Source organism: Dermacentor silvarum, chromosome 4 (assembly GCF_013339745.2).
Source record: "Dermacentor silvarum isolate Dsil-2018 chromosome 4, BIME_Dsil_1.4, whole genome shotgun sequence".
In the NCBI taxonomy this organism is placed as follows: Eukaryota; Metazoa; Arthropoda; class Arachnida; order Ixodida; family Ixodidae; genus Dermacentor; species Dermacentor silvarum.
Window position 1 is genome coordinate 72,878,071 of NC_051157.2, and position 25,455 is coordinate 72,903,525.

Here is a 25,455-nt window from a genome sequence, read left to right on the forward strand (position 1 = left end):
TGGACCCTAATAAAGTTATACTCACTCGCTCACACACGTGACGCGGACTGACATGGCGTACAAACTTAAGAAGGCTAACGCCAAACAGATTCTCGATCAATAGTTGTCGAGCAATCCACTTCAGTGTAAGTAGAATTGACGTGCCATGTAGCAGAGCTTGTATTGTAAGCGCCAACACCCCCGGGAGCCCTATCACACGTTCTAAATCCACGGTTGTGCTCTTGCTGTGGCCTGGAAACTATTAACCATGAATGCACATTGCGAAGTCAAGGATATTGTGACCAGGCGCGCTAAGCGGCCAAGTACGCAAAAAAGAAAAAAAAGAAGTTGCGATCGGACGATCATGACCCAAGTCACGGGAGTTACGAAGTGAGAATATTTGAATCTGCATCGAAGGCTATGCCATTTTATTGACAAACTACGAGAGAACAGAAGCGAGGACTTGCCGTTCTTTCTGGCGTACAACAACGAGAGATCACTCGTGCACACGTCCACGTCACTCTTCCAGTTCCTCCGCTATGTACGAACTTAGCTGCTTGCCGCAAGGCGTCGTTCCTAGCTGACCACGGAAGCAATGGCCGCTCCCGTCCCGTTAAGTGGAGGAGGAGGCGCCGCCACCGCCGTCCAGCGGCGAAAACCGCTCGGCGTCGCGACCGCGCTACCTCCCGGGGCTGCCGCACCGAGGTGGTTCCGGAGCGTAGACAGACATGGCGCAATCTGAGCACAGGTAGGGAGAGTGTGGGATGTTTGGTGGAAGAGAGATAAGATGGATGATTAGATAACAAATGGTATAATAAGTACGAAATAAAGAGGCATTCTAGATGCACAAGACAGACAGACAGACAGACAGACAGACAGACAGACAGACAGACAGACAGACAGACAGACAGACAGACAGACAGACAGACAGACAGACAGACAGACAGACAGACAGACAGACAGACAGACAGACAGATATCCTTATCAAAGGATAATAAGGATTATATTTCTTATAAGATGAAATAAATTGATTGATTGCTTGATTGATTGTCCAGCGAAAGGAGCGTGGCAAGATTAAATAGAGGAGCAGAGTCTCAAGCCTGCTACCATGCGCAAGGGCGTGCAACACGACATACAAGGCTTGATTTATTGAGAAGAGCGTTCCGTAAGTGCACACTGTGCGCTGTGCCCATAGTATGAATTTTACAATTAAGGTAACTATTAAGTGTGATATGCCACTCCGGTCCTTGCGTAAATGGGCCGATATAGCCTTTTATATAAGCGCAGATTCGTGATAGCAAGCAGTGTAGCGCTAACGTAGACAACTGATACGCGATCAAAGACAATGTTGAAAGGGAAAAAAATTGTCATCCATCCGAGTGTAGCACGAGTTTACAAAGGAAACCCCCTTGCGGGTTTCTCAGAACGTTTCGCAGTTAAGGAAAAATTCGTCCTGGTCCGGGATTCGAACCCGGGCCCAACGCCTTTCCGGGCGTTCGCTCTACCATCTGAGCTAACCAGGAGGCTAGTAGATCGCAGCGCGAGGGCGAATTAATCGACAACTCGAAGCACAGGGACGCAGAATATGGCAAATCAGTTCTGCGGAATCCGGCAAGGTGGGGCAAGTATCATGAAAGGGAAAAAAATTCAATGAGAAACCCGTATGGGTTTCCTTTGTAGATTCGTGCTACATTTGGGTGGATGCCAATTCTTCCCTTTCATGATACTCCCTCCAACTTGTGGGATTCGGCACAACTGATTTGCTAAAGACAATGTTGTTTGTGTTTTTATATCACGTCCGTTGTGCGTCTCCCCACTGTACCACTTTTTGCCGCGGAGGAGGCGGAGGATAAACTAGAGAAAGAAGAACAGAAGGAAGGCGGGCAGGAAGAGGAGCGGGAAGAAGGGGGGGGGGGGGGTGGGAGAAGAGCAGGAAGAAGCCGACGAGGAGGAGGAACAAGAAGAAGTGAGGTGGAGGAAGAGCAAGAAGAAAATGAGGCGGACGAATTAGAAAAAAACAATGAGAAGAAGTAGAGTAGGAAGAGGAAGACAAATTAGAAAAAAATACGAGCAAGAAGAAGACGATAAGGAGGAGAAAGAAGATGATATAGGAGGAGGAACAGGAAAAACAGGAGGTGTAAGAGCAGGAAGAACAAGACGAGCATAAGGAGGAGCAGAAAGAGGAAGCCGAAAATGATGAATTAGAAAAAGAGAGCAGGCAGAAGATGATGCGGAGAAGGAAGCAGAGCGAGAGGGGAGAAGGAAGAGCAGCAATAACACAAGAATGGGATCAAAGATCAAAAAGAAGAATAAGAGGCGGAGGATGAACAAGAGAAACAAGAGCAGGAAGAAGACGATAAAGAGTAGGAAAAGATGAGGAGGGGGAAGAAAAGGAGAAGGGATAAAAAAGGAAAAGTGGAGTAACATGAGCAGGGAGAAAAATAGGAAGAAAGAGAAGAAAAGGAAGGGGAGGGGTATGCCACGTATAAAATGGTCACTAGCATAATGTTTCGTAGAAAAACAAAAACAGTTAAGACGGCAACCGTGCTATTCAAGACGTAGCAAGTGATCTTTGGACAGATGGATTGTGTCAAGTGTCATTGCTTTCTTTCTTTCTCTTCTTTCATTATACGCAATGCTTATGTAAGACACGAGCCGGGCGCCTTCTTTCCTCGCCCTATCACGAACACGTTTCCTTACCCGTCAAGTAAATCAATGCTATCAAACACCAATTTTTAAAACGAGCAGTAGGGATGTCACTTGCCCTGGATGCATACCTTTGCTGAGCGAAACCGCTGTTAGGGTGTTTCAGCGAACACTTTCAAAATTTTGAAAAGTTGCCTGTCGCAGCTAGCACAATTCTAGATCACGAGCAGGTCTACTCGAAGGGGCGGACATTGCTTGCACAAAAAATAGAAACGCACCATCGACTAATTAACAACATTCCACTAATAAAGTTTTTAACTAATTACCATATGGTCCACGTTGCAATTTACAAATTTTAGCCGTAGAGTTCGCAAGGCCGATCTACTAGGAACGAATTCTCAGGATGACGCCAGTTTCGAGATATTGTTACGGAACAGCCGTCACAGTGTGGATGCACTGAAGAGGAGGAAGACGACGTGTTTACGACAGATATATGGTCGCCATCTTGACCAACGTTAGCCTGCGTGTAAATATACTGTAAATAGGTTTCTGCATCGGCTACACGTAACATTATTAATTCCCGAATTTTGCGGAGAAATGCATTGGCGTTCCAGCTACTTTCTTTACAAAACGTCGTTTTATGCATTGAAGCACTAAAGTAACTGGAACGCCAATGAATTTCTCCGCAATGTTCGGGAATTTATATCTCGAAACTGGTGTCATCCTGAGAATTCGTTCCAAGTGGATCCGCCTTGCGAACTCCACAGCTAGAGTTTTTAAATTGCAGTATGGACCATAAGACAATTAGTTAAAAACTGAATTAGTGAATTTTCGTTAATTAGTCGATTATGCATTTCAATTTTTTGTGCAAGTAATGTCCGCCTCTTCGAGTAGGCCAGCTCATGAACTAGAATTGGGCCATCTGCCACAGGCAACCTTTTAAAAAATTTTGAAAGTGTTCGCTGAAACACCCTGTATATTCCGAGACGTGCCGTTCCATGCTTATTTCCTCAGCAAATACCGAGGTGATATTACTGCACAGAACTGTATGATAGATAATATTGTTTGGCGGATTGTGTTGCGCAGATTATGATATAAAATTAAGTTTCTGTGGGCATACGTCAAGGCTGAATCATACGAGCTTAAATGCGCAAGATATGCATATTTGGATGTGTCGTTCGTGCTACAAGCGTCGCGATGAAGGTTTTTGAGGCATTTACTTACCGTGCATCTTTTGTTCAGTGTCTAGTCTGAATTCCTGGTCCGAACCGTCCTTTGACTCCATGGATTCTGAGCGAGAATGGCGAGAAACGGGACAACACTTCAATTCTTTAGTCTGATAACCATTGAACAAATAGCAAGCCATAGCAAATAGCAAGCCAGTGTGTGTCAGTCTCGAATGTACAAAGGGGAACTTGGAGTGTAGTAAATTTATGTATTGCGTTTGATGGAAACTCATCTTTTGATACGATTGATGTAATACTTTTTTTATTTTGGAAACTAATTATATTGTTGAAAACGGTACTGCGGTTGCGTATTGAAAACGAAAAAAAAATGTTGATGCTGATTGTTTCTTTTTTTCCACCATGTTTAATGCGCCCGCATGTAGGATTGTTTTTGGGAACTATTAGATGTAAATACTGCAAATACGATACGGGAAATTTCGCAGCGACAATACTAAAATGTAAGCGATGGAAGGTGATAGCGAAGTGCTTGCACCACAAAGCGATTTTGAAGCGCAGGTAGTCATCGAGAAGGCAAACCGTCCACTGACCGGCCGCAAAGCGCACGGTGTCGGCCGAGGACTCGCGCAGGCTTTCCTCCACTTTGAGCCTGCGCTTGATCTCGTTCTGGAGCTGCTCCTGAACCTTGCGTCGTGACCGCCGCTCTCTCCGCAGACGCCGCTGGTACAGCACTGGAAAAGCGGGTGGAAAGCGGGTGCTTAACTTGAGGAGAGTGCGTGCTCAACACTATTTCGAGGGGGGCAGTGGTCCTCTTGGTACGTACAAAAACGTATAACGCACGCACGCACGTGCACGCGTACACACACGCACACAAACGCTTATTACTAAAAGCAAATATTAAAGTGGTAGTGTAGCGGTAAATGTAGAATGATCGCCTCACCTCGAAATTTCTGTTCCTCAGCAAGTTGCTTCTCCACCTTTTCTCGCAACTCTCGCTCACGCAGAATTTCCATTCCAAGCTCGGCTGTATGTACAATAAACAACAACAACAACAAGAAATGAAATTACTTGCATTTGAAACAGCTTGTTCTTATCGGCCCTTAAAATAGTTTGTGTTTTATCTTTACCCTTAAATGATGATCGTTAGTGCCTGTAAAGGTGGCTCTGCTGTATAATGGTAAACAATATAGTGAAGCACGCTTTACAGGCAAACCGTGGTTGGTTGCGTAATTCAACCAGGGGACGTAAGCGGGTTTAACAAAAGAAAAATAAGTTTGTTCATTAGCTAACTTAGAAGCACTGTGCAACCCTGTATGCACTATTAGTGCACTGAAATGAACGCTGAAGCTGCGTGTTGAGAGAAGGGTTGCACAGCGTGCGTTGTAATAAGGTTCGTGCAGCGCCTGCGAGCTCTTACTGATTCTAGTGAGACAATTACTAAAGTAATCACTGAACCACCAAGTTATTGTAAAAGAGGACGGTTCTGGAGCAATACTGAATTCTTTAGGTGGGTGCCACTAGTGATTAACTCATTATCCAAAAAACCCGGAAATTCCGACTCCGCTAAAAAAATATTGGTTTCGTTGCTTTAAATTAGGAAAAACAAAGGTACTGCAGACGATAGCTTTGCTTGTATTTGCGTGTGTTTTCTTCAACAGGTGATCCGCAGCCCGTTAGTCACATGGTACCGTTGTAGCATTCGCCGTTCAGCACGCTGTGCGAGCGCGCGTCGCATGCTTTGGATTGGAGGCATAAGTACCTCTAGTTCTTCGGATTTACACGTATTATGCTGATGCCTTCCATATGTGGTGTTAGTAAATAATTAAAAATAATTTCTGGGGCTTTACGCGCCAGAACCACAATGTTATTGCATATTAGGCAGTTTTATTAATGAAATGATTAATAAGTAATAATGAACTATTTATTTATGTATTATCTACACGTATTTGTAATTTCACATTCAAATTACTATCACGATTCATCTGCCGTTCGCACCCTGAACGCTGCGATGCAAAGCTCGTGCACAACGGCACGCGTACACCCTGACCATCAAATTTGCAAAATTGTATTTTATTAATTACTGAGATTGCTTATATTTTGAGCATTTTACGTTACTTGAGCCTTATATTTAAACAAAAATGGTTTATATGCGGTACAGGTCATCTGTATAATAAAGAGAGGCATGCATTCAGCAATAACCAAAATCCGAGTTTTGAGTTGCCTCTCATAATTATGAAGTGAAACGTTGAGGTCACTGCTTTCGCTTGTGTGTCAACCCGGAAACCCTTGGTACATTTTCAAAAGCGGAAAGCTTCTGATGCATTCGCATTTACTAGAACTCCTTTAGCAAAATTTAGGTGTACTTCCCTCATGCCTCAAGCATAGCGCGGCGCAGTATTCTATGGGATGGAGAGCTACGAAACTCAAGCGCCTACAGGAACCTCTGTCGATGACCGCTACGCATCAAAGTGCACCCGGGAGATGGCGGTCCTACAGTTCTTTTGATGAACTAAGTATCGTAGTGTAGACAAACCTACCAAACCAAGGCGAAATTTTGTGGCCCGTCAAGCTATGTGTAGACCGGACGCCGTGTTAAGTCTGCCTGTTCAGCCGCATTGAGCAGGTAGGATTATGACAAGTGCACGCAAGAGCCGGGTGGTTAGTACAGGCGTCCTATCCATATGGCGGTTCAATATTCAGGTACCGAGGAAAGCGTTAGTTCAGCCAATGATACGATCGGTAACGGTAGTACAAAGACTTACGCTCACCTCCAGTATGGAGTTTAGTAAAAAACAGGTGACAATCTAAAGCTTGTAAGCAAAGAGAGATGTTTCTGATAGATAGATAGATAGATAGATAGATAGATAGATAGATAGATAGATAGATAGATAGATAGATAGATAGATAGATAGATAGATAGATAGATAGATAGATAGAACGTGAAAAAGAGAGGGCACACCTTTTTCTAGGGACACCTGTCGGTCGTGATGCCTGGCGCCGTCGGCGGCTACACGCAGCAGCGCCTGTATGTTCCTCAGCAGGGCCTCCATGGAGTACACGTCGTAGGCGCGCAGTAGAGCCGCCTCCTGCAGAGACTCCGGAAACCCCGTGATCGGTGGAGTGGCCGCCGCCTCGCCGGGGCCCAAGAGCTCGTCGCGGCAGCAGCTACCCTTGCTAGAGTCGCCTGCGACGTGCACCAAAAGCGAGAGTCGGCGACCGACTTTGTTGACACTTAAAACACCGGTAAAGCTATCCGCCAATGCTTCATTTGTCAAATTATGGCAAATAGATATGAACGAGATGAAAGTAACTTCAGTAATGAAGCGGCATGACGAATTTACGCATCAAATGGAACCTTATAAAAACGACACTTCGCGCTAATCATATGCCTTAGGCCTCAGCAACACAAAGTAGGTACAACTGAAATAAAATAAATGTGACTAAAGCTGACGAATGTTAGCGCAACCGTCTAAACTGAAGTGCTCTTGGTAGTTGCCATTGGTGCATTGAAAAGCTACGGCTGGCTGGCGGTCAATAAACTCATCAATCAAACTGCCAGCCTGTGACAAGTGGTTGCTGAAACATAAAGCGCCCATGGTCCCGGTATGCTCATCGGCAAGCAATGACTGTAGACCACGCTGACAGTGTACCACAGTGGTTGTTGATCTTGTTTGTGTCGCTTCACAAATGGTGCGACTGCACTAATATTCCGGTATGAGCGTTATGTGCTCATATTGGGATATATTATTATGCGCTCATATTACTCTTATCATACTTTTTCTGTAACATTGTCGCGCTCCCGTACCGTACAAATTTTGCCGCACCAACCTTTGCATGCGAAGTGTGTAGGAGTTCGAACGCAAATACGCCTTTAGCACTTCAATAAGAGCAGCAGCTTTCTCCGAGAAAGCGTAAAGAGGTTAACCCACCTAAGCACGCGCTGACTTCTTAAGCTCGATTGACACGACATATTCAATTCCTATTTCACTCCGTGGACGAGCATGACGCAGCTCAGTCATCGCACTGCACACACGGGTACAAGGATGCTATCTAGAATAGCTGGCCGCGGCGCGGTTTGTTACCGCATCTCGCTCGTCTGTAATATGAAAGCCTACCTTGATCGATTACCCGAAGGTTTCTTTTTTTTCTTGTGCGCATGATATTGTCACGTAGTAGTGACGCTGAAGTAAACAATAGTAAAACTGTGTATGACGAAACTGGTTGTTTATTGGGCGAACCTGTGCCCACAAAAGCAAGCTACACTCGAAGCACAACGAATGCGGCGAACACAGTCGGCGGTCGTCGAAATCTGATCAGCGGCGAGACGCGTCGGCTTTTATACCTGAGTCATCGAAGGTTCCAGATTAATCCCTGATGCCCGCGTGTCTTCCATAAAGTTCTAGACAATTCGCGTCGGTCACACAATCAGATAACATAAGCGTCGGTGAAAACAGGCAACGAAAAGAAGCATCGATAACGTTCTAGAAACTTCCGATACAGGCGCGTCCTGCGCCGAGCGATAACGTTTAACATTTGTTAGCCGGTGGAAAGCAGCCACCGGTGAAAGATAAACATGTATACGTGTCAATATTGACTGCCTTCGGCACTGTTAGATCTATTGTCATGTTTTTTCTTTGATATCGAATGATTTCCACTTAGACTAAATTACGTCGATTTGGCGTGGAGAAAAAAAGAAAGAAATGAAAAGAAATAATATTGCCCGAAAAACTCTAATTGACAACTGCAATAGTATTTGTCAACACTCGAGTGTACGATAATTGTGCAATTGTCCACTATATAGATAGTCTTAGCGCCAACTACATAGCAACTACATAGAACTTAAAATGAAGATGGTCTACATGGAAGGGCTTCTCATATTTTGTCAATTCGTTGTCAGCTTAACTTAGGGACGCCTTCGAGTGACATAATTTTTTTGTAAATATAAAAGCAGTTCAAAAAGAAAAACGGCCGCTCATGTATGTGCCGCACCAGCTATATGCAAGCGAAACGTCCGGTGAGGCATTTAAAAATGTGACGCTAATTGTTCACATTGATCGAAATTATATCAGAAGCAAGAAATGGAGTTGATTTTGAGGCAGACTGGAGAGATTCAAGTGCTCTCAATAGAACCTGATCTGCAACATAGCCGTTTTCCCGAATATACGAGTATCATCATCATCAGCCTATATTTTATGTCCACTGCAGGACGAAGGCCTCTCCCTGTGTTAAGAGTGTGTGTATATATATACACTCTTAACACAGGAAGAGGCCATCGTATATATATATATATATATATATATATATATATATATATATATATATATATATATATATATATATAATTATTGGACCGTAAGACATGTGTATAGCTGTAGCTTGACCCTTAAATGGTGCTCTTTAGTGCTTGTAAAGGTGGCTCTGCTGTAGAATTATACATAATGCAGTGATGCACGCTTTACAGGCAAAGCGCGGTTGATTGCGTAATTTTACCAGGGGACGTAAGTGGGCTGACCAAAAGGATTGTATATATATTGATATATATGCAGAAGGTTCATTTTTAAGTTTTACAGAATTTTTAGAAATCGCCTGCGGCAGGTAGCATAATTCTTATTATTGAACTGGATTATTCGATGAGGCAGACATTATAGTAGCACGAGAAATCGAAGCACATATTCAACTAATTGACAAAATTCGCTAATTAGTTTCTTAGCTAATTACTTTACGACACATATTGCAATGTACGAATTGTAGCCGGTGAGCTTGTCAGGCGTATCCACTAGGAATTAATTTCCAGAATGACACCAGTTTCGAGATATGCGCCATCAAACTCGCCGTAAAAATGCACTGTTGTTCCACTTACTTTTATTGCGATAGCAATTATATGGACACTCAAAAGCAGATTTCTGCCGTCGGCGTCGCCGTCGCCGTCGCCGTGAGGTTCCGTATGACGTCATTTGGAGATGAAATCGTCGCCGCGCGCCGAACGCTGTATGTGCGAGTGAAAGGGCGCGAGGGACGCGTCTTTCACGGGGAGTGAACGCACGGCGGACAACAAACGCGCGTTCTGCGCCGTGCTCGCTTAAGGGCTGCAGAAGTAGGCGTCTCTTTCCTCCTTTACAATCACCATATATGTAGAGCAAACGCGCCTTCTTCCGGCCGTTGGGGAGGGGGGGGAGGGGGAGGGAAGGGAGGCGACGTTTAGCTGCGGCACCAAGTGCATATATTTATATCAGAGGCTTCGGCAACAGTCACCAACGCCGCACGCATTTTGAGCGAACGCGGGCAAAACGCCGATTGCGTCGACAACAGTTCTGCGTGTTGCCGATGCTGCTGCATGTCCAAGTTTATACAGCTGATAAAGCTAATATCATTACTCCGTATAGCTCTCTACAAGTTTGCTATCGCAATTGATGCTTCGCCTTTCAGGTGAAACTGCGACAACTTTTTTTGCCAAAATGCCGTTTTATACATTGAAGCACAAAAGTAACTGGAACCACACTTTGTCCTACACTTTGGGAAATAATGTCTCGAAACTGGTGTAATCCTGGAAATTCATTGGATGCGTCTTGCAAACGTAAGTTGCAATATGTGTCGTAAAGTAATTAACTAACAAGTAATTAGTCATTTTTGTTAATTAATTGAATATGTATTTCGATTGCTCGTGCTACTAATGTCCGCCTCTTCGAATAACCCAGCTGAACAATAAGAATTATGCTACCTGCCACAGGTGATGTTTAAAAATTCCGCAAAACTTAAAATTGAACACACACACACACACACACACACACACACACACACACACACACACACACACACACACACACACGCACACGCACACGCACACACACACACACACACACACACACACATATATATATATATATATATATATATATATATATATATATATATATATATATATATATATATATATATATAGCGAGAGAGAGAGAGAGAAGAGAGAGCCCCTGGACTCTCTCGAGGAACTCCGGGAGATCACCACAGATGAAAGCTTGTGAGACACAGCTGTGGAAATTCGTAAACGTACCTTCGTCAGGACTGTCGTCACCTTGCGGTCCGGTTCTTCCGGACTCGTCGCTGGTGGCCCCACGGTCTTGCGGCGGCAGGTTAGCGTGCTGTGCGGTCACCTCGAACGCGTAACCGGCTGGAACACATGGCGGTTCTTTCTCAGCATCCCAGTAATTAAGTGCAAACGTGATTTACTTCATCACAACAAGCAGATCTTTCAGGAATATGATTACACGGTATGCGAGGCTGTATTGAGCTTTGCCTCTCGGAGCTTGATACAAAAGGACTGATGGAATTTTGGGATGTTTCAGAACGCTGATGGTAGCACTAAAAATGTCGCTTAGGGCATCATTAAGCCTTTCTTTTTTCTTCTCCAGAAAATAAGCGGGTTGTAATAGCAGTACTAATATCTGGCTATAGCAACGAAAGCGCGCTGAGCCTGGTAAAGCTTTAGCGTTGTATTACGTGGCCCTTGGAGCTCTGCCGCATTGCTATGAAATGACCAACCGAAGATGTTATGAGACACTGCTCGGCCATCATAATGATTTGCAGCGCAGAAAAGGAAGCTAACAGATATGTTGCCAGCAAAAATCAAGGATCAATAAACACTTAGTTGTAATTTAACGAAAAAATTTCCGTATCGTTCCGTAAGGACGAAATGTTAATTGAATAAAAATTTCGCCTCTGCTCCACTGAATTTGTGTGGGTCAAATTGTTCGGGGCATTGCTGGCTGTCCTTTTTAACTGCATTCAACAACCCAGCCTTCAATACGAGATATTTGTAAAGTGAAATACTTAAAGGTGAAACCGACAATGTAGGTTGGAGGTCGGACAGTCTCTCCTTATACTTCAACTTTCTTCATTCACGTGATAAAGACACAATCGTGTGGCAAGTGAACATTGACTAAGACATTCGAGTGTGAAATAAAGTAAACGTTGTTTAATTCACCGCACGAATATTCACTGTATTCAAGCAGTCATAGCGTGCTATCTTACTGATGCAGTAGTGCTATCTCAATCAGAGGACGCAGTGCGAGACGGGCGAGGGACAGCGAGGGGTGGTCACAGAGTTCAAGGGCATTTTCTGGTAATGTTGCTCTGTAGAGACATCAATGCGGCTGATTTATCAATGGAACATTATGACAGTTTCTTTTTATTTTCTATTTACTCGCGAAGTTTATTTCTGTGGAATCTGTATGTAGACTTTTGTAGCTTCGTGCAGCCTTCGAGCGGATGATTATTTTTCTGTCTCATGAAAATTCCTGCTGATTGCGGGGTCCCGCAGAACTAACTAACTAACTAACTGACCGACCGACCAACCGACCGACCGACCCGCCGTGGTTGCTCAGTGGCTATGGTGTTGGGCTGCTGAGCACGAGGTCGCGGGATCGAATCCCGGCCACGGCGGCCGCATTTCGATGGGGGCGAAATGCGAAAACACCCGTGTACTTAGATTTATGTGCACGTTAAAGAACCCCAGGTGGTCCAAATTTCCGGAGTCCCCCACTACGGCGTGCCTCATAATCAGATCGTGGTTTTGGCACGTAAAACCCCATAATTAATTAAATTAATTAATTAATGACTGAGTGAATGAGTGAGTGAGTGAAATAACTTTTATTGGAGGTCCGGCGAGGACGCGAACTCGTCGCGCACCCGGCTAGTCCCACGTCGGGACCAGCAGGTTGACTGACTGACTGACTGTCAACTTCCCGAAAGCCCTGCGACCCCCACTCACTCCGACCATCTGCCCCGGCAGACTTGGCCTCGGCGTGTCCTTGTTCCATGGCCATGTAGCAGCTGTCGTCCATGACAAGCTCTGGTGGTCCCGCAGCGCTGCCAAAAGAAAACACGGATAAAAAAATTGACGCGAAAAGTTTGTACTGCTACGTATCCGGCGGCAGAACTACTGCCGGCAGGCGAGAGACGGGCAAACAGCACCGAGGCCCTGAAGACAATCTCCATTGAACGCGCTTTCTGTGCGTTTTCTGACCATTCACACGAGTAAAAATAAAGCTAAAAGCGAGTATGGGTGAGCGTAGCAATCTTATCTGAGTATGGAAGCGGGAACAAATGGGAAGCACCGGAGACATAATAGTAAGTGTAACTTCGCCTCACGCACTACGTGAAGCCTGCGGTTAAAAGGGTGGTTCACATCCGCCGCCTTATAACCGTGAGCGGCACTGGCTGACACTCCCAGGGTGACGTCGTGTACACATACATAAATTTTGAGCAATGCGGACATGCGCGTCGCCTCAGCCTACTTGGTAAAGCGCCGCACGCAAGATGCGAGTGCGGGTCCCACCGGTGGCAAGTTAACTTTTCGTCCACTTTCATTTCCCGTTACCTCATTATTTGTACATTTCGATTAAACGTAACTGTTATTATCTCCTATGCTTTCTCCGGCTTCGTTGTCTGTTTTCTTCATATGGTTCTGACTAACAAAAAAATCCATCCCCTCGAATCTCCTCTTTCTTCTCGCTCATTACGTCCCTCTGGGAACTCACCGATATCTCTAACGACAGGCAGTTGAATTCTTAATGATCTTCATTCTGTAGCTCATGATGCATGCTAAACGCGAAAAATTAGGAGCACGTTTTCGTTGGGAGACAGCCCCGCCCGCACTTGAATGCTTCCACGGGTGTACTGACTGTCGGCTGCTAGCTGCTTCAGCGAAGAAACCCTTTTACTACATTTTTTTTTCATGCTGCAAAGGCCCGATGTATTCCATATGCTGCAAGTTACTATCTGAAGATTGTATGCCATGTCTCGTTTTGTACGTCAAGAATTTTTTTCTCATAACTGTCCTTTTTTAATAACATATTTGGACATTATGGTTTCTTCTATATGCACAAAATTTGTTGCGAATACTTAAACAGCCTTTATATTTAAAGCAGTTCGGCGTTTCCCGTGTAATAGGAGAGATAAATCGTGGTCGGGCTCCTCTTAAAAGGTCCTAGTAAGTTACATCGCAACACTGTTTAGTGAATCGTATTTTTTTCGGGACCGATATTACCAATGTAAGAAGCATACGTTACTTGTAATTTAGCACACTGATTACACCCTCTTTAATTTCTCTGTTAAAAGCTACTTTTTTAAAAAGCGTTCCAGCGTGAATAGACAAGGCACAAGATAGACACAAGAGGTATACACAGGTGTTAGAGCAATCATTCTGCAGCTTATCAACTAGCCCACGAATGTGTTCTATTAAAGGACGATCTATTTTCTCCGTATGGCTGTGGGATACAGATGCCTAGAGGACGACCTTGCTGACCATTGGTCGTTATAATTTCATTCTTTTAAACGTTAACAAATTTCTCTTCTTCGCCGTCAGCGTTATAGCCAAACGGCTACTGAAGCGTGCAGCATGCCAAATTTCCCTCCGTGGCACAAAACGCCAGTGAAATGTCACGCAATTTTTACCCGCTGACTCGTAAATATAGCCTTATACGAATTGCTTTGACAGGAGTATATATACTTTTTTTCCCTTGCGGACATGTTGCCGCGTTTAAAACTGCTTCGTTCTGATTTTGTTTTGCAGTGTTTAAAGTAGCCCAACCTCGTCGAGCAACGCGTGGTCTGGACATCTCGTTTCTCGGCTGCTCTAACATTTTTCGTATGCATCTGAGCATGCACAATACATTGAATGCAACTGGAATTGTATTGATTTCTTGGTTGGCGAGCACAAACTTCTTTTCGAAGGGCCGTGCCGCCGGACCGAATTTTATATGGCTACGATAAAAAAAATATTTCTTGTTTTTTCGCCAGATTGTTCAAATGGCGTTGTTTATTCAAGATGACGTTAATGTGAAATATAAAATTGGATGTGGCTGCCAGATATTCACAAATGGACAAGAATCCCAGATATTGCCTTAAAAATCAAGAATAATGACTTAATCACTCATTACTTATGACTACAATGCGCCTTTATCCTAAACACTAAAATGTGTCATCATCTGTTGCTTCAGTGTTCCCTTCGCAAAATCCAGATCTCTGACTTACCTCTCCGGTTATACAAGGAAGTCAATGGCACGGTATCCGATATTCGTTGAAGGAGCCGTGATCCCTGCTGTCATGCACTATAGATACTTAGGTGTCGTCATTGACCGCAGCCTATATTGGTCGAAGCATGTAAGTGCACTGCACGAAACTATCCAGTTTTATACACGTTCTTCGTGTTGTAGCTGGACTTAGGTGGGGCCCCTCTGAAAAAAGTATTGTGCAGCTATATCAGGCGTTGTTTGTGGGCTACCTACGATACAGCGTGCCTGTGCTTTCCAATATAGGTATTACTTGTCTTCGCTCACTAGAAAGCCTTCAGGCCCAAGCTCTAGGAAGATGCCTAGGCCTGCCGCGGTGTGCATCGACTTCCGGCACTATAGAGTAATCACGGGCCTATCCAATTGAAGTCTACATGTCCTGTGAGCCACTTAGAGTTCACCTCCGACTGCTGAGTCGACACACATACCATGTCTTGTCTTCAAAATCAAGAAAACCGCCCAAGCTGCACCTACTCAAGATGTCTCACTACTCACAGGCATATCATACCCTCAGACTTCGCACCTACCATCATCTATGAAGTGCCACCGTGGACACTGCATAGACCCAAGGTGCCCCTTCACATACCTGTAATTTCGAAGAAGTCGCGTATCCCTTCCACTGGCCTTAAACAACTAACCTTGGCCCATTTGGCTGGGCTTTACGACGGCTCTGTGCACATATACACAGACGGATCGGTTACCTCATGCTTGTACATACTAATTGAATTAAAGAAATGATAAATTAATGGAAATGAAAATGGATGAAAAAACAACTGTCCGCAGGTGGGGAACGATCCCACGTCTTCGCATTACGCATGCGATGCTCTTACCATTGAGCTACAGCGGAGCCGTTTTCCCATCCACTTTCTGCGGTATTTATGTTTTACAACTAGAACTAACCCTGGGAGTGTTAGCCAGCGCCACCACTCGCAAACAATGCCAACATTTGTTATTTCTGCGCTCCGCGGTAGCTCAATGGTAAGAGCATCACACGCGTTATGCGAAGACTTGGAATCGTTCCCCACCTGCGGACAGTTGTTTTTTCATCCATTTTCATTTCCATTAATTTATCATTTCTTTATTTCACTTAGTAAGTACAACTAATTTCCCCTATTTTGTCCTTGGTGTCATTGTTTGTTCGCTTCTTATGGTATGATTAATAATAATCGGACCGCTCGGTTCCCTTTCTTCTCGTTAATTACATAACGAGGGCTCGAATCCGGCAACATTGATGCCTTCAGGTAGCATATGTAGGTTTATTGACCAGTTGTCATCACCCAAAAAGATTACGTGCACGTGACGCCTGCGGCAGAAAGGATGTTCCACATCCGCCGCTATAATTTGTGAGTGGTGGCGCTGGCTAACACTCCCAGGGTTAGTTCTAGTTGTAAGACATAAATACCCCAGAAAGTGGATGGGAAAACGTCGCCGCGGTAGCTCAATGGTAAGAGCATCGCAAGCGTAACGCGAAGACGTGGGATCGTTCCCCACCTGCGGACAGTTGTTTTTTCATCCATTTTCATTGCCATTAATTTAATTAGTAAGTACAAGTAATTTCCCCTATGTTGTCCTTGACGTCATTGTTTGTTGGCTTCTTATGATATATATATATATATATATATATATATATATATATATATATCTAGTCCCTGTGCACTCTGCATGACACAACGCAAAATAAAACAGTTTACAGCACCTACAGACATGACAGGAGCTTAACAGCGGCATACAAAGACATGTCAAGGGATTAATTAATAACAATCAAATCTAATCGATGCGATAAGGCACGTCATCACTTGGCCTATTCTCTCCATACAACGCAGGTTCCGTTCAGGCACAAGGCAAATTAACGTAACAACTTTCTTTACGGTTATCAAGCCTAGCATTTTAATACTACGCCACAGCGGCTTTGCGCAGGCTACTGACCAAAGCCGACACTTTCCCGTCAGGATTACCTTGAGCATGAGCGTGCACTTATGCTAGGGCGACGTTAATAAATGTGCGCTGCGGGAAGCCCTCTTCTCGCTCCACGGCACTCGCATGCTTTCACATGCCGTCTGAGAGGTACGTGAGTTGCTGAAAGAAATGTTCAGCCCCAACGCGCGTCTGTCGCTCTATGCAGTCGCAAAAAAGAGGTGTCCTAGGAGGTTTTAAGCTAAAATTGCGGGAGTGGTAGGCTCTGCAGCTTCAGAGGTGATGCCATGTTCTTGCCTCTACGTCATCTATGTAGAAGAGAGCCACGCTAGCTGGAGCGCGCTTACAGCTCAAAGGTTCTTGCTCCTTTAGTATACACGCTATAGAATAATTGAAAAGTAAAAGCTTGTTATTTCTGGCTAAAATATTACTTTAAACTGAGTATAGATATCATGATATCCCATGAATTTGTCAAGACGTTCAAGTGTCGACCTAGAATTAGTGAGACAAAGGTACACGTCGAGTAGAATCAGCAAGGGGCCATCTTAAACCCGTAAGAAATGGTGAGAAAGCGCTTCCTATGTTCTCCGCTATACGCTAACGTATTTTGTGCTTATTGTAAGATGGCGACGGTCCGGTTTCAATTTTGGGACTTGATCTCCCCTCCAAGGGGGTAGGCGCTTTGATTAAGATGGAAAACTAAGTGACTTGGTTGGCGTTCATGTTGAAGTTTGTGCTTCCCTTCACAGTTGAACGAAGGACAAGGAAGTACACAAGACGTGCGCTGACTCTCAGACGAAAAGTGGGATGCTTGTGAGGCGTTCATCAATACGGCTCTGGGATAAAGAACTTGAATATTTGGTCAGCCCTTACGGCAGCCTAAGATTGCCAGTGGTGCGCATGGTTATTGATCATGTGCTCACAAGTTTGCAAACGTTCCGGTTTGTGCCACGTGTTTTTATGTGTGTTTTTTTAAAACCTTGTGCCGTTAGTTTTTTATCTTCCGGTCATTCCAAACAAAGGGCAGCTGAGAGTCAACGCATGTCCCATTCATTTATTTCTCCTTCGCACAGCTCTCAATCAGCTGGATAAAATACCAGTCACCTTGAACAAGATCTTGGGACCATGGCCTCGAATATCGCAGCTACAAAGGCCACAAAAGCGCTGCTGCGATTTTTGAAAACTACCGGACCGAGTGACCGTCTGTGATACGGACTGATTGATCGTCAGTGATAGAGAAGAGACCTGTTGCTACGTCGACGATATCCACAACCGACTTTATATTCTTCTCTTAATCTCTCTCTCCCCTTTTCCCTTTCCCCAGTGTAGGGTAGCCAACCGGACTCTGTCCTGGTTAACCTCCCTGCCTTTCATTAATCATTTTCTCTCTCTCTCTCTCCTTCGTCCAACTGTGAGAGTTCGGTATATATACGGGCGGGAAGAAGTGACGTTGTCGAGAGCCGAAAGAACTCACTGCAGACGAAAGCGTATAAAAAACGCGACGTTCAACACGTGACAGCGACGGTCCCGTGCAACTCACGTTTTGTGCGACACAGGGACGGTCGTCGGCCGCTGGTGCTCGAGCGACGGCGTCGAGGCGGTGTCGTTGCGACTGCCCGCGCTCTCCGGCCTCCCGTTTGCGAGCAGCGGTTGGACGCCCGGCTGGCCCTGGCCACGGCCCAGCGGATCGGCCATCTGTTGCCGCAGGCAGTTCAGCAGCAGGGTGGTCTTGTCCACCGAGTCGTCTGGGCCCATATTCAGACACACACGCACACAATAAAGGGAAGTTCTTACACTAGAATTGGTTGCAAGACCAAATGACAGCGAATCATGGTGTTGAGCACAATATTTGAGAAGGCGGCCGTCAAGCGGCACTTACGAACGAAAGAAGAATGGGAACCGAGGGGCTCGATTTTATTAGTCATAATCACATAAAGCCAACAGACAACGAAGCCGAGGAAAGCATCGGGGAAATTAAGTGTAGTTGAAATTGGAATGTAGAAAGTAATGAAGAAAGGGGAAATGAAAGTGTACGAAAAGATAAGTTGTCGTCGGCGGGAGCCGAACCCGCAACCTCCGCATTACGCCTGCGTTGCACTACCAATTGTGCTACAGCGACAGCCATCAATTCGTCCACTAACTTGGGTATTTATGTTTACTAGATATAGTCCTAGGAGTGTTAGCCATCGCCACTCAGAACCATGGTGGGCTTACGAACGAAGAGTTTCGTGAGTTTGTACCCTGTTTCGCAAGACTTGCGAAAGGACGCCCTAAATTTTGTGATAGCGTTTGTCGGCTGTATTATCGATTGCTCAAAACGCCTGTCACTATTTGTTGCTTTTCCTATTTTTTATTCGTCTCACGCCGCTGGATTTCTGTCCACGCCGCGGAAGGTCTACACCAGTCGCCATAATTCTTGCTCCGCGCGATATTCAACTTCAGCTCATTTTGATATTCAATTAACAATTTTTCTTTGCAATTTATTTGACAGAAATGAAGCCTTGTTGATGAAATGAAGTAATAACAGGTGTCGCTAAGCTGAACCAGACGCTGTAAAATTTTAATATTATTCATCGAGCTCTTAAATCAAGAAATAAAAAAATTAAAACTATGAAATCTAGGCAGAAATGTTTAAGGTGAAAGAATGTTTGGTTGTGTCCAAGTAAGACAGCGTTGACCATAACACGGGTATGGCACAAATAAGGTGGTATGAGAGGTCAAGAATGCGAAGAAGGAATCGAATAACACGAGACGAAACCGAATAAACGAGTGGGGGGAGTAAAGGTCATGCGGAAGGTGTGCGTTCAACTCCCACCTGCAGCAAGTTGACTTTTCGTCTACATTCATTTCTTCTCCTTCCCTTTATTAATACTAGCTTTCAGTATAACACAACAGTTATTTTCCCCTACGCTTTTTCTGGCTTCATTATCCATTTGCTTCATACGACTGTAACTCTGACAGTCAATAACAGGGCGAACATACAGCCATCCGCAGAAGGTTGAATGAAGAACAATCGCGACGCTAGTCACGTGGTCTCTTTCTCTCTCTCACCGTAGACGGCCTCTCCGTTGGCGTAGGTGGACGCGAAGTCCCCGTCTGGCCGCATCTTCTTGATGGCCTGCAAGACAGGCATCGCCGATCCCACCTGGTGGTGCTGCGCTGCGCCCGCCAGGCCCAGCAGGATGCCAGACCGCTTAGGCGGGCGCCCCGGCCGCGAACTGAAAGTATACAGGCAGTCGTCATCGAGATTGAGCTGTGGGTGTACTTACTTTTTTGAACTTTGACGAATGAACAATTGAGGAGGTGCAACGTGTTTTTGAAATGTTAGTAGTGATGAGGCGAAGACAACTGTACATCGAACCGCGCGCATGCTGGCCCGGACTGCCAGCGTGTACATACCAAATGATACATACCAAATTAACGAGGGCCCTCTATAGTCGAAGCGCACAGTATTGTGTTCACCCCGTTTTCAGCTTTAATAGTAGGCTACACTCGAATTCCGGGGTATTTCATTAAATGCGTAAGCATTTCTTTGTCGACTCACTGAAGACAACCGTCACTGACGCGTGGCGCTTTCATCGAATAAAGAAAATGTCGTATTAATAAAAATAAATCAACGAAACATAAAGAAATCAGATACTTATAAACGTAAATGAGCAACAATCAGTTCCGAAACTGCTACTTCTTGTTTCAAATATCCGGGAACTTAGTCATTGCGATACCCATTCGTTCCCGCAAAGCGGCGCAAAACCACATGTCTATGGTGTTTCGCAACCGTAGCAAACTCAGCGGCAGTATAGGTTACGGCAGAAACAACTTAAGGGGGCGCCTGGGACGAGCGGGAACAACAGCAACACGAGTTGATGGATGATGATGGCGACCAAGAGCTACAGCAACAACAGAAGAAGAAAGAAGCTCATGCTGCCCGTAGCGTCGCTGTCGGGCAAGATGACGCCGTCTTCTTATGCTGGTCTAATTAACACCATGGCGTTGCGACCGCGTTTCTCTATACCACTTTCGCGGTGTTCCTAGCTATTATACCAAACACAGCAGCATACGACGATGAAAAGCAGGCTGATTAGTAGCAAATGCTTACGCATGTTTCAGATAACTCTCAGATGTGTTTCTGCGCGAAGGATTTTATTTTTTTTTAGTCTCTTGTAATCCACTTGCCTCTGCGTAAGCCTTACGAATAAGCTGAATATGCGACACAACCGCGACTACAGCTGCAGGACGTCCGTGGACCATGGCAATATCCAGGATCTGAACTACGCCCTACTAAAGCGCGCTTGGTATTCTTGCAGGATACATGCCTCAATAGGGCTCTGTAAATAACTTTTGTATGAGTGCATTGTCGCGCATGCATGTGTTAGCGTGTGTGTGCGCGCTTTTATTTTTAAAGCGAAGCTTTCTTTTGCCTATACTGTCCCGGGTTTCGCCTGGGGATGTCTGGCTGTTGGGTGCTGTTGGGTCGGTCGATATCTCGGCGGATATATTTGTGGATTTATATATGCGAAGTGACTTATACAACCCTTGTATGCTGACCAAGTATGCATGTGCTAATTATATTATTTCTGATATTAACTTCCTGCAAAATAAACCTGAACCTGTAACGTCGGCTCCCGGGAGTCTCTAAAGAACACAGGTTTGGTAATAGAATGGTGACTTATATTTCGTGGATTCCTTGATATACTTTATTTTCTTTTATTTAGCCACTCATATGTGCCTCTAGGGGCATGCCCAAATTGTGAATACTGCCTGGTATCAGAAACACTTGATCATGTATTTTGCGGATGTCCCGCGTACGCGCAAGAACGACAGAAACTGGTCTCTTCCATTGCAAATGTCTATAAGAGGCCACTATCAGACGAGCTTCTTTTAGGTCCTTGGCTTAATGCAAACAGCGCAGCCCTGATAACAAGTGCCGCTATAGCTTTTCTACAAGCCACTGGGCTGGACGCACGGCTTTAGAAATGCTACAACGTTGTGAACTTGTATATACGCACCTCCGCCTCATGTCATCATCATTATTCATCAGCCCTTTTCCTCCCCGTCCCTTTTCCCAGTGTAGAGCAGCAGGCCAGAGCAAGTTATAGCTCAGGCCGACCTCTCTGCCTTTCTGTAAATAAATTTCTCTCTCTTACTAAAGCTTCGCTTCACATAGTTTCATCATATGCGTTGGGTCTGCATATATTACCCTTTCGTGAAACTTCCTTAAACTTATGGAGTCCCGCAGAACTTCTTCGCTACCTGACTGACTTATTCTCAACTTCCCGAAGGCTCTGTGAACACCACTCCCTCCGACCATCTGCAGCGGTAAACTTGGCCTCGGTGTGTCCGCTTTTCAAAGACTCGCTCCCCCTCCCCTTACCCCCCCCCCCCCCCCCCGAAATTCCCCCTACCTTACCTTCCCCTACGAAATTACCCTTACCCTGTCCGTCTCCAGTCAAGTGCGTGCCCCACTACCCAAGAAAAAAATTTAAAAAATTGTGGCTACGCCACATGTCAGAGGGAGAGCTTAGAAGAGCATAAAGAACAGTTTGTGGAAAGCTCAACTGATGTAACGCAAAGCTAACTGTCAAGGTTTTTGCCTCAGTCAACTACTTACATACACCTGCGTAGTTTTTCGCTGCTTGCATGTACGACCATAGCCTTCGACGCCACTAATGCTGACAGTAGAATGACTTCATTGTGAAGTTCACAATATCATTCATCGAATTCACTTTACCTACCATTCTTGTGAGGGAATGTTCTTATAAAAAAAGGCACCCTTCATTTCTTATGGCCTGAATCCTTTTTCATTTGTTTCCCTGTATGAAGCTTCAAACGCCTTCGGCTTCGGCACCAGCTGTAGAGAAATTCGGTCCCCATTATGCACACGATATGTGTGATGTGTACTGCAAAATTAAGGGACCGCCCTTGTCTTCCGTTAACTGAATATTTTGTTACGTTTTAGTGCTCTTTTTCTTATTATACTATATGTACGCCGGTCCATTTTGCTAATCGGTGCCATCGTACAGACAATAAACCATTTTTTTTCTAACCAAACATTATGAGTGGAGCTAACCAAGGACTTCGTACAAGGCTCAAGGAAGACACAAAATGTACACCAAACATAATTGCTATACAACTCGGCTTGTATTTGCAAAAGAGTTCTTAACGCTAAATCTGCTCGTAAGAACAAATTCCAGGTAATCATGATGAGCAACATACTATTAGTGAAGGTGACCAGGCAAAGTCAAGCAGCACTTGTGAACGAAAAGCTTTGCATGCTAGGCTCCTCGTGCCTTCTTTACGTCCCGTCCGAAGTTTATAATCTGCGTAGCTTAGAATATGTCATTATCGCCCATACTGGTATCGAAAGCTGTGTCGAAGCTTTGAGTCAAGGCCAGAGGTTGCATCAACAAAAGTTTTTGCTTGGAAAGTACTGTCTGCCATTGCCCATGACGTGACGTCTGCCAATAATATGGCAGACGTCATGATTCGTTAGCATCACCCCTTACAGCAGTTCTAGCGTAAGAACATTTTTTTTGTGAATATGGGCCCAGTATCACAAAGGAAGTCAGGAGCCTTCTTTTCTGCGTCCTCCCGGGCTCCTGGAATCTTGCTTCAGCTGAAAAACATGTCATCACCTAAGGTTTTCATACAGTTATTATCACGTGAGTGCCATGCGATGATAAAAAAAATCGGGTAGGCTGTAACAGGGACGCAGCTGCAGTGGAGCATGAGAAACCTCTTGTGCGTGCTACAGAGGGTTTATGGGCACTATAAGGTACTGAACAGACGTAACCAAATGCATAAGTGACACTTATTAGAAAGCTTACATGCCTAAGTTATGTTTAAGCTAGGGGGTTTCTCACGGTCTAATGTTGCAGTCCTGCTAGCTCCCTATTTGTAGTGGGCCTGCTTATTTTGCAGGGTGTGCTTGGGTACAAGGGGGTAAAGAAATGACATCCCTACTGGTCCTGCATCACTCGAGCCAGCCGTAATCTTAGATGGTTGGGCTCATGCCTCATGTTCCTGCGCTTGCGCTCCCTGACTGACACGTTTCGCCGGGGCCAAGAGGGTCGGATATCCCTGTTGTCTTGCTGCCCGTGTCCCTTCACGTCGTTTCTGGACCATACGTGTCGAGCGCGGCGGGACCGTAGCCGTGCAAGCGTGACATTTTTACAACAAATTACGCACTTTTAGGCCTTGTTACTCCTAATAAGCACCCCCAGTTTGAGTTTGATAAATGATCATACCCATATATACACTTATGGTTCAACCACCGTCAACGGTTCTGCAGGATAAGTGACATTTCCTGTGAAAGTCCCCACCTTGAAGTTCAAGACATCACACCGGACGACATCGACAGCCGCGGACCTTGCTGTTCTTCGTAGCGCACTTCGCTTAATTCGTGAGGAACCAGCTCAAAAATGTAGTGTTTTCAGCGACTCCAAGGTAGCTCTACATTTCTTGCTTTCCGTCTTACGCTGTGGAGCCTACGAACAACTAGTCCTAGAAATCCGAGAGCTCCTTCATCGCCTCGTCGAGTAAGGGTACGATGTAACCTTTTAGTGGATCCCTAGCCACTGTGGCGTAATGAGCAACGAATAGGCCGATGAAGCTGCTCGATTTGCTCATGAAGACGGCGTGCAGGAACCAATCCCGATGTCAAGAATGGATGCAGCAGCGAGACTTCGCGTGCTTGCAAACGATGCCACACCATCGTTGTGGAACACAATTAGTTTGCAGCACACACGTCTGCATCGACTGGACCCCTGTCTTCGACTTCGACCTCCACCTGGACTATCCCGACCCGAATGTCGTCGCATTTACGAAGTCGTGTGCTTTCCGCATCGGATGGGAAGATACTAAGATAGTGCTGCGTGTGATAACTGTGGAGACGAGGAAACTATCGAACACATTCTTTGTCATTGTCGCCGATACAGCACACAAAGGCAGTCACTCGAGACCGCGCTGGCGCGTCTTGACGACCGGCCGCTTTCGGAGCAAGCAGTCCTGGTACGCCCGCCTGTACAGTCGTCACACAAGTCAATTCTTGAAGTTTTTGCGCTCGACTGGACTACCTGACTGACTATAGTTTTCACGGATGTTTCCAACCGCCTCTAGTTTTTAGTATTCTTTTTATGTATTTTTTTTCGTGACTTTGCTTTTTCTCTCCGCTATTCTTTCCGTCTTTCGTTTCCCCTTACCCTTCCCCCAGTGCAGGGTAGCAAACCAGACTCTTTTCTAGTTAACCTCCCTGCCTTTCCCACCCCGGTTCTCTCTCTTGATAAATGATACCGGTAGGCACAATTTATCATATTTATGGCCTATTGAGATCTCTCAAACGAGATCACTCCCGCTAGCGTCGACAAACGTACTGGCGTGTTCTCTGAACGCTGAGCGAGGGGGTTATTTAGCTCAGATTGCGTCATGCGCGGCGCGACAACGGCGCCATCTGCGTACGCGACACATGCATGAGCGAGTAATGGCTTCCTTCCCCTACACAACGATACTTAGTTATGGTGTGTGGATAGTGCGGTTGCAAAGATATAATTAATAATTATTAATCGACATGTTATCGTTACATCTGCTTTTAGCAGAGAATACTCTCGGACCGAGTTTAAAGACGTTTCACGCCAAAAAATCTGGGCCCATATTCGTAAGAACCTCTTACG

General features: G+C 45.2%; 1 protein-coding gene across 1 annotated transcript in view; it reads right to left on the reverse strand.

The window, feature by feature from the left end:
* Window positions 1–413: 413 nt before the first annotated feature.
* Window positions 414–25,455, reverse strand: part of LOC119448696 (dachshund homolog 1) — a 37,127-nt gene continuing 12,085 nt past the window's right edge. Inside the window, exons 3-11 of the mRNA XM_037711920.2 lie at window positions 19,841–20,007; window positions 18,330–18,534; window positions 12,574–12,671; window positions 10,858–10,974; window positions 6,769–6,993; window positions 4,750–4,833; window positions 4,400–4,540; window positions 3,850–3,915; window positions 414–717 (exon numbers count right to left, since the gene is read on the reverse strand). Coding sequence (XP_037567848.1) covers window positions 659–717; window positions 3,850–3,915; window positions 4,400–4,540; window positions 4,750–4,833; window positions 6,769–6,993; window positions 10,858–10,974; window positions 12,574–12,671; window positions 18,330–18,534; window positions 19,841–20,007 — 1,162 coding nt within the window. The 3' untranslated portion in view covers window positions 414–658. The remainder of the gene's footprint in view (window positions 718–3,849; window positions 3,916–4,399; window positions 4,541–4,749; window positions 4,834–6,768; window positions 6,994–10,857; window positions 10,975–12,573; window positions 12,672–18,329; window positions 18,535–19,840; window positions 20,008–25,455) is intronic.